Source organism: Neoarius graeffei, chromosome 11, assembly GCF_027579695.1.
Source record: "Neoarius graeffei isolate fNeoGra1 chromosome 11, fNeoGra1.pri, whole genome shotgun sequence".
NCBI classification, from domain to species: Eukaryota; Metazoa; Chordata; class Actinopteri; order Siluriformes; family Ariidae; genus Neoarius; species Neoarius graeffei.
In genome coordinates this window covers 78,924,941-78,935,122 of record NC_083579.1, presented here as the reverse complement: position 1 = coordinate 78,935,122, position 10,182 = coordinate 78,924,941, and the positions used below count along the sequence as shown (strand labels likewise).

The window sequence follows — 10,182 nt, the reverse complement described above, 5'->3', positions numbered from 1 at the left end:
TGAGCATCTCACAGAACCAATCTCCTTCTGGACACTGACTTTCACACTTTCTTGTAAATTTTGCAGCAAATAAGAAACCAACAGCCTTCATGATGTTTTTGTCTGAAAAGTGAAGCGTCTCTGATGTAATATCCTGCTTTCTTTACTGACATATACATATTTTTCTGGAGCATTTTGTGCTGGAAAACGAATGTTTGGAAATGTAAAATGTTTTTGGACTGATTCATAAAATAATATATATTTGTTAAATGTATGAAAACTATAGCGTGCCTCAGACTTTTGTAAAGTATTGCATGCTTTTGAAATTCAACATACACGATTCAAGAGAGGTTTATTGTCAATACAGCCATATACAAGGTTGCAGTGCATTGATGTACTGTTTCGCTCAGGATCCCTATGGTGCAAAATAGAAGATTACAAGATACATTAATAATTATTCTAACCATATTCACTGGATATGAGCCATCGCATGCTCTGATTGGCTACTCTACTATGAGGTTATCAACTCATATACCGTGAGTAGAGAAAAAAAATGGTGGAGTGTGTTGCTGAACCAACCGAGGACGAAATAAAAACTTGACTCGAAAACAAAAACAACGACAACAAAAAGCAACAAAATATGGAATGAAAGTATTTGATGGTAAGAATTTATCTTTTTTATTTTTCAAGAATTATTAAAGTTTTTATTTTTCGAATTTGCAAGAAATAAAAATGCTCTGTTTCTCAAAATCCAGTGAATGTGGATAGAATAAAACAGTTATTCCACTCAGTCTCATCGTACATGGCTTAGAGCGCTATCAGCTCATGTACGGCTCGATTTCGTGGAATAACCATTAACTATCTAAATATATAGCTATCGAAGTACAATAAACAACATGAACAACACGATGAAGACAGATGCAAAGTGGAAATTACAACAATGGATTCCAACAAACAAACAAACAAACAAACAAACAAACAAACAAACAAACAAACAAACAAACAAACAAATGGCTCAGTGCTTGATGAACGTACTAAGCTTGTCCATTAAAGCTGTACTGCCTTTCAGATTTTTCATGTTTAGGTCACGAACAGAATTTTCCCCGACACCAAATTATTTTTGTTTAGTGGACCGAGAGTTGCTGAATTTGAATCACAGACTTCCAATTTTATTAGCTTTTCCCCCCTAATAGAACAATTAACGAATTTATCTCCACGTGGCCCTAAATCCTCCACTATTTTTTCCTGCTTCATCATGACCTCATTCAAGATACTACGTCATGCGTCACGTGGTGGGCTTTCCCCATTCGCGCAAGGCATTGTGGGATACAGATTTGAAACAGGAGAGAAAAATGGAGGACGTGAGTGTGCGAATGAAATGTGAAAGAGTGACTACAGTAACGGAAAGAAAGCGAGAAGAAAAGACGTTATGTTATATACGAAGGAAAGGAAACGCAGGACCAAACTAATAAATATCGGCGCTCAGCGAGCACCTCGGTGTGATCACCTGTTCGTTTAGCGACAGAATGATGGAACTGTCAGTGCACGCTCAAAGAGAAACCTGTAGATGGCAGTAATGCAACACTGTGGATGCCAGCTGCCGTAAAACCCAAAAGAAGAAGAAGGTAAACCTGCGCATGCGCACACGGACTTCCTCTGTCTGCTCGACTGCGCCAAGCGAGCGATTTCATGCACATTATTTGCTTTAATCCGCTCAAATTAAATAACTTCCCAGCCACAGAATGGCCTGATATTTTGTGAGATATGACAGAAATAAACATATATCACAATCACCACATTTCAGACGGAACTAAATTTCACTGATTTTATGAACTCGAAAGGCCGTCTAGCTTTAAGCATTATATCTTTACACAGACTATGAATTTAATCAGAATTAAGGGGGTCAGTGGGAGTGACAAAGGACAGCTGTGTTGGATATTTTTCGTCTGCAGTCAGAAGGAGGCGCAGTGTGGATGCTGGAGAAGCGGGATGCAGGTGGAGACTGATGATGCTGATGCTGCTGATGATGCTGATGCTGGAAAGAGGATGGAGGAGGAGGGGAAGGAGGAAGAGGAGGACCAGATCCTGACTACACCAGTTTCCTTCTGTGCATGCACAATCTGTAACCCAGGGCTGGCTGTAGTGCCCGTGGAAGTCGCAGGATTGTGATTTGTGTAGGTCGGAGTGGAAAGAAAGAAAGAAAGAAATCCCGCATCGCGTCTCTGTGGGATTCGACTTGAGCGCAGAGATGCAGAGCTCCTAAACGCTTATTATGCAGCCTGTACGAGGGAGTGCATGCACAGCGCTGCACAACGCTTCGTCTCATTATCAGCGAGCTGAAAGGTAAATCAAGGATTTGGATTTCACACCCGCGACATTTCTCTTCATGCACAGGATCTGATGCGGCAGTGATCTCTCTTCCTGTTATCAAGCCTCAGTGTGTGGGCCTGTGCTGGGCTGTACTGGGCCTGTGCTGGGCTGTACTGGGCCTGTGCTGGGCTGTACTGGGCCTGTGCTGGGCTGTACTGGGCCTTTTTTCCTGAGACAAGCTTTGTCAGCTTCATGTGATCTGCTTTTGTGAAAATAAACAGGCTGTTCCACCCCTATGACATGTACAGTAGGTGATGGAACATGACCCTGTTCAAGGTGATTGTGGTGTTAAAGTGATGAACCCAGTATGTACTAACAGTAGGAGTGTTTGTTTTAGGGAATGTGTTTATGTGTGTAGCAGATTATATCAGCTAGACCTCGAGGTACAGTCGAGTGCAAAAGTTTGCATCCCCCTTATGTTTAGAACACAAAGGGTAGCGGATCTAAAGGCTGCTCAGAGGACACTGGGGCAGTTAGAGCACCAAGGGTGGACATAGAATGTAGTAAAGAACAGGCCTATTTTTGGAGAAAAAAAAAGGGCAATGCCGGCCATACACTGTTTCACAAATGTTTGCCAACTTTGCGATGTTTTCGCCTCCATTTGTTGTTTTTGTTTGTTTGTTTTCCAACATAACTCCAAAAGTAGTGAACGGATTTTGATAAAATTTTGAGGAAAGGTGAACCATGGGCCAATAATATCGGGTGGTGTTGAGTGGTATATCAGATATATATTCCATTCAGCAAGCATGATACTGAACAAGTCAAAGACGAGTCGTTGAACGGAATATATCTGATAGAACACAAAAAAAGCCACCCATTATTATTATTATTATTATTATTAGGCAGCACAGTGGTGTAGTGGTTAGTGCTGTCGCCTCATAGCAAGAAGGTCTGGGTTCGAGCCCCGTGGCCAGCGAGGGCTTTTCTGTGTGGAGTTTGCATGTTCTCCCTGTGGGTTTCCTCCGGGTGCTCCGGTTTCCCCCGCAGTCCAAAGACATGCAGGTTAGGTTAACTGGTGACTCTAAATTGACCGTAGGTGTGAATGTGAGTGTGAATGGTTGTCTGTGTCTATGTGTCAGCCCTGTGATGACCTGGCGACTTGTCCAGGGTGTACCCCGCCTTTCGCCCGTAGTCAGCTGGGATAGGCTCCAGCTTGCCTGCGACACTGTAGAACAGGATAAAGCGGCTAGAGATAATGAGATGAGATGAGAGATTATTATACACTCCTTTCGGGTGTTCGACACACCTTTCTCTTTCAAAATTCTCTCAAAATCTTCCGTATTTAACAAAGCAAACCTGGTGGCCATGATTGTTTACAAATTGTCAGTCAGTCGCTCGTTCGCGAGTGCTGAAGTTTAACGTCTCTGACGTGTGATGTCATGTTGTCTTGACAACCATGCAATATCATAACCCATATTCAACACTCATTCTCCATTGGGTAGAGTGATGTAATACACATAGGATAAGCGATATGCTAACAATATTGCATGCTATCAAACCAAATGAAGGAAACCTGCTCGAAGGGAATAGAACACATGTTTTTATTTCATTGAAAAAGTGACCTGTATGTACAAGTAGTAAATAGGTTTTATCACTCAGTATAATAATTCATTATATTTTGATGCAAGGGGCGGCACGGTGGTGTAGTGGTTAGCGCTGTCGCCTCACAGCAAGAAGGTCCTGGGTTCGAGCCCCGTGGCCGGAGAGGGCCTTTCTGTGCGGAGTTTGCATGTTCTCCCCGTGTCCGCGTGGGTTTCCTCCGGGTGCTCCGGTTTCCCCCACAGTCCAAAGACATGCAGGTTAGGTTAACTGGTGACTCTAAATTGAGCGTAGGTGTGAATGTGAGTGTGAATGGTTGTCTGTGTCTATGTGTCAGCCCTGTGATGACCTGGCGAATTGTCCAGGGTGTACCCCGCCTTTCGCCCGTAGTCAGCTGGGATAGGCTCCAGCTTGCCTGCGACCCTGTAGAAGGATAAAGCGGCTACAGATAATGAGATGAGATGAGATTTTGATGCAAATCCGAATATTTGGCTTGACGGAGATTTGCACTCTACCAAGTGCCCTTCTCGTCAGACATGTATCTTTTCTGTAACCTGTGATATTGAAGGATCGTCTCTGATAACTATACATCAAATATACAGACTCGTTATTGCCCTTGTATAAGTCCAACAAAATTGGGTTGCAGTCGAGTTGAGAATCCTAAAACGGACAAATCTCACAATAACAATGCAGTTGTAGCCTATATAGAAATTAAAATATATGCTTGAAGAGGCTCGAGGCATTTATGGAAAGTTGAAAGTGCAGAACCGTGACATTTGATAGTGAACTTCCAATATGCCGACCACCTTGTTGTAGTGCGTTATATGTTGCTACAAGTTATTGAAAAATGTCTACATGTCGTCATAAGGTTATGCAAACTTTTGCGCTTATCTATATCTGTGTAGATATATGTACAGATAGATCAGTACGTGAATAGATAGCTAAATAGATGATAATTTCATCACTCATATTGCTATCTAGTATGCATGTGGATCTAATGCAATTGTGCAAATGTAGTTAGGCCTCCCGAGCACTTGGAGAGCAGATAATAAGAACAGATGGACAGTGTGTTGTATAAGTATTCACCCCTTTGAATGCCTCCACATTTTGTTTTAACTTAAAACCGAAATGGATTTATTAGGGATTAGAGAAGCAGCTTTGGGACCTAAAGGTCACCAGTTTGATTTCCTGGACCAGCAGAAATGGCTGAAGTGCCCTTGAGTAAGGCACGTAACCTCCAACTGCTCCCCAGGCCCTAGGTATGCGTGTGTGCTCGTTGTACGTCACTCTGGATAAGAGCATCTGCTAAATGGCTGTAATGTAATGAATCAGGAGAACATATTGAAATGATACCAAAATGCAGAATTATTCATAAATGAAAGAAAGAAGTTGGTGTGAAAGCCTAAATTAATTCTGGTGCAACCATTTGCCATCAGAAGTCACGTGATTGGTTGAACGGAGTTTGCAAAGCCTCTGAGATTATTAGAGAACATCTCATCTCATCTCATTATCTCTAGCCGCTTTATCCTTCTACAGGGTCACAGGCGAGCTGGAGCCTATCCCAGCTGACTACGGGTGAAAGGCGGGGTACACCCTGGACAAGTCGCCAGGTCATCACAGGGCTGACACATAGACACAGACAACCATTCACACCTACGGTCACTTTAGAGTCACCAGTTAACCTAACCTGCATGTCTTTGGACTGTGGGGGAAACCGGAGCACCCGGAGGAAACCCACGCGGACACGGGGAGAACATGCAAACTCCACACAGAAAGGCCCTCGCCGGCCCCGGGGCTCGAACCCGGACCTTCTTGCTGTGAGGCGACAGCGCTAACCACTACACCACCGTGCCGCCCTATTAGAGAACATATACAACACAAATAGCATCATGAAGACCATGCAGCTATCAAAACAATTCTGGCATGTAGTTCTGGAAAATTTTAAATTTGGCTTTGGTTTAAAAAAAAAAAAATCCCCAAATTTGAACATTGTTTAGCGCACCATTAAATCCGTCATTAAAACATGGAAAGAATATGGCACAACAACACACCTCTGCCTGGAGGAGGCTGTGCACCAAAGGTTAGCAACCAGGTAAAGAGGGCATTAGTCAGGGTATGTACCGTAATAATACTCCATTCATTCATTATCTATTCTGCTTATCCGTCAGGGTCACTGGTGGAAGCTGGGTCCAATCCCAGATGGACAGGTCGCCAATCTGTCACAGGGCAAACACAGAGACGAACAACCATTCACACTCATATTCACACTTATGGGAAATTTAGAGTAGACAGTTGACCTGATCTGCAGGTCTTTGGACTGTGGGAGGAAACTGGAGCATCCAAAGGAAACCCATGTAGGTATGGGTAGAATATGCAGAAGGCCCAGCACTGCACTACCCTGCAACAATATTCAATATAGTGAATTATACATACAGACCACTTTTTCCATGGAATAAAACCATGTGTTCTATTCACTTCTAGTGGGTTTCATTCATTTGGTTTGATAGCATGCAATATTGTTAGCATATTGCTTATCCTATGCATATTACACCACTCTACCCAATGGAGAATGAGCGTATCCTACTACGTTGTCAAGACAACACAACGTCACACATCAGAGATGTAAAACTTCCACACTAACGAGTGACTGTGACAGTTTGTAAACAAACATGGCCACGAGGTTTGCTTCATTAAAAATGGAAGATTTTGAGAGAATTTTGGCTGCCAGGTTGCTCTGTCGTGTGTAGCTGTCAATGTTGATTTTAAAAGTAACTAAGTAAATTACACAGGGAAAATAATAATAATAATAATAATCGGCATGACTGCGCTAGCGTTGGCCTTCTCTAACAGTACACCGGCTGGAAGGTAACTGGATTGCTGCACTAACAGCATCGAGTTGCGGGTAAGTTAGCGTTGGCCTTCGAAAATGCTGATATGAAGAGAGTATGTATAATAATAATAATAATAATAATAATAATAATGGCGGCACGGTGGTGTAGTGGTTAGCGCTGTCGCCTCACAGCAAGAAGGTCCGGGTTCGATCCCCGTGGCCGGCGAGGGCCTTTCTGTGCGGAGTTTGCATGTTCTCCCCGTGTCCGCGTGGGTTTCCTCCGGGTGCTCCGGTTTCCCCCACAGTCCAAAGACATGCAGGTTAGGTTAACTGGTGACTCTAAATTGACCGTAGGTGTGAATGTGAGTGTGAATAGTTGTCTGTGTCTATGTGTCAGCCCTGTGATGACCTGGCGACTTGTCCAGGGTGTACCCCGCCTTTCGCCCGTAGTCAGCTGGGATAGGCTCCAGCTTGCCTGCGACCCTGTAGAACAGGATAAAGTGGCTAGAGATGATGAGATGAGATAATAATAATGGCTTTTTTCATGGTCTATCAGATATATTCCATTCAGCTACTTGTCTTCGACTCGTTCAATATCATGCGAGCTGAATGGAATATATCTGATAGACCACTCAAAGCCAGCCAATATTAGTTAAATATTTTACAGTAAATTCAGGTCATATAATCCCAACTGAACCCACTTCAGGTCCAGATTGTAAAAGTTGTGGAAAAGTTCATGGGGTGAATACTTATGCAACTCACTGTACATACTGTATGACAGTTGCCTTGTATCCTGTAACACTGGACTGTATTATCCTAAACGATAATCTGGAGGAAGAATAACAATTGCCTGAGCCGTACACACAGCATCTCACCTACTACTTTTTCTTTCCTCTTTTCTACTTATTGCACAGCTCACCATGGTGGATCCACTGGAACCCGAGGACCAGAATAAGATCCGATGTCCATATTTTGAGACCCCGGCTGCAGCATCTGAAGCCCCCTGTCTGCCTGAGCAGGATGAAGATGGGAAAAAGGAAAAGACTACTGTTGACTCTCAAGAACAAGAACCCAGAATTGAGTCTGAACAGAACCCTCAAGGTAGCCAGTTACAGAACACAGAACCTGAACATCCTAAGCTACATTTAGACCTTTACAACTTTGATTCCCCAGCTGCAGAAGGCAGCCGTTATGTGCTGACCAGCCCTCGTTCGCTCGAGGCATGCGCACGATGTGGAGTCAAACCAGTGGAACTTCTGCCTCGACCGCTGTCTGATTTTGCACGTGAGGCACCTGGCCATAGCATGCGTCTAGCCACAGAGTTGTTTGAAGTGTATGAGAAGGACAGACATACTAAACTCAGACAGTGTAGACAGGAACGAGAAAGAATAGTTCAAGAGGAGAAAAGAAAGGCCCTCCAGGCAACACTGAACAATGGCAGCAGATCACAGGATTCAGAGAAGCCTCAAGATACAGCCAACACTGGAGTGATTAAGCAAACCAGTCATGGTTCTGTTACCTCTGGTCCCATCACCAAAAAGTCATCTGCTAGCAGGGGTCCCTCAAACCCACACAGTCCACCAACTTCACAGCCTGTCTCAAAAAGTATACCTCAGTGCTCAGAACAATTAGGAAAAACATCTCCTTTGAGTGCAAGTTCATCTACTAAAACGGTTTCAGCTCAGTCCTTAACAGCAAGTCCAGTGAGCACTGGGCATACCGTTAGAGGGACATCTGTAAAACAGTCTAAATTACTCACTGCTGAGTCTGCTGGAAGGACTCAAGGATCCATATCTCCAAAATTAACATCATCAACAACAGGAGCACCAGTGTCCAAAAAAACATCGAGTACCGTATCAAAGTCTCCAAACACATTCCCCAGGTCAACACCAAAGCCTTCGTCTTTTCCAAGGATGTCATCATCTCTTGCGCCAGTTGTGTCAAAATCGGCAGCACAAAGCCCTGCCAATGGCATCACTCGTCCATTTACTCAGCACAATGGGCACATTATGTCCATGTCAAAAGTCAGAGAAAGAAGCCATTCTTTAGAATCCTTACAAAGAAGAAGGGAAGTGGTTAGCTCTTCTAATACTTCAACCACTACCACAACAACAACAGCAACCACATGTGCCTCTTCAGAGTCAGCATCCTCCTCTTACAGCTGGGAAGGGGCACGGGATCACTGGGGTAAGACCTCTAGTCCTCGTGCTCGCACCTTAGCTACTTTTAACTCTCTGATGGGCCGAAGCTTAAGCTTGGGCGATTTGAGTCACTCCCCACAGACTACACAGAAAGTAGAGCGCATTGTAAAAGAGGTAAAGCGTCGAGGTCTCAAGGCAGTACCAGAACGTGACCGGAAGATTGCAGCATTAATGTTAGCCAGGTACCAAGAAGAAGATATCATGAGTCAGACACGCTATGTTGCACATTTGCAGTGGGACAGTGAACGTAGGATAGAGGAACTGCGTCGTGAACGTGAAGAGCGGGATAAACAGCGAGCGGTACTTCAGTGCCAGCGAGCATGGCAGTCGCAAGTTTCCACCAGGCAGCGGAGACTCAGCCAACAGGAACGGGAGGCAGCAGCGGCCAAGTTACGCCGGGTGGCTGAAAATGAGGAGCGCTGGCGGGAATTAGCTGAGCAACAAGAGCGAAGCAGGTTGCAAAAACTTCAGCAGGCTGCTCGTGAGGAGAAGCTGAAGAAGGCAATTCAGGAGCAGAACCTAAAAGCCTTGGAAGAAGAGCGGGCTGCTATGCTAGAACATGAGAAGGTGCTCATCAAAGAGAAGCTAACCATTGCAGAGTTGAAGAGGCAGGAGCGAGAGCATCAGGTGCTGGAGGAGCTTCGTGGCCTCAATCGTGCCGAAAAGCGGCGGCATACAGCACTCATCCAGGAGATTGAGCGCCGCGAAGCAGACGAGCGTGAGGAAGCACGGCGGACGGCGGAAGAGAAGCTGAGCCGCTCACTGGAGAACTACGAGCAGATACAAGAGCGACGTGGGCAGGAGCTGCGGGAGAAAGCCAAACGCGAGGAACAGCAGATCCAGAAAGCGAGAAAGGCTGCTGAGCAGCGTGAGCGACAACAGAAAGAGCAGATGGAGGCCCGGGCAAGGGAGGCAGTGAAGCGGGCACAGCAAGCCGCCATGGTGGCAGAGGAGAGGGCCCGAGAAAAAGCCCAGCGTGCTGTCCAGAGCAGACTGGAGAAAGAGCGCCTTCAGAGGCTTAATCGTCAGAAGGTGGAGGAGGAGGAGAAGCAGAGGCGCCTGGAGTTGCTCCAATCCATAGAGCGCAAGCTAGAGAAAAGTGAACAGATATTTCGTGAAAAACGTGCTGTATTAGAAAGTGCCCGCTCAGTAGCACGTGCCTCCTTCCATGTCCGGGACCGTGTGCGAGAAGAGACCAACATGCGCACCTTTGACAAGATGGTTCTGGAAGCACAGTTAAAGGCTAGTTTGGATGAAAAGTGA

At 45.0% G+C, this 10,182-nt stretch overlaps 1 protein-coding gene across 1 annotated transcript; it reads left to right on the top strand.

The window, feature by feature from the left end:
* Positions 1-7,638: 7,638 nt before the first annotated feature.
* Positions 7,639-10,182, top strand: ccdc177 (coiled-coil domain containing 177). The gene has a single exon (XM_060933186.1). It carries the CDS (start codon positions 7,639-7,641, stop codon positions 10,180-10,182), a length of 2,544 nt encoding a protein of 847 aa, XP_060789169.1.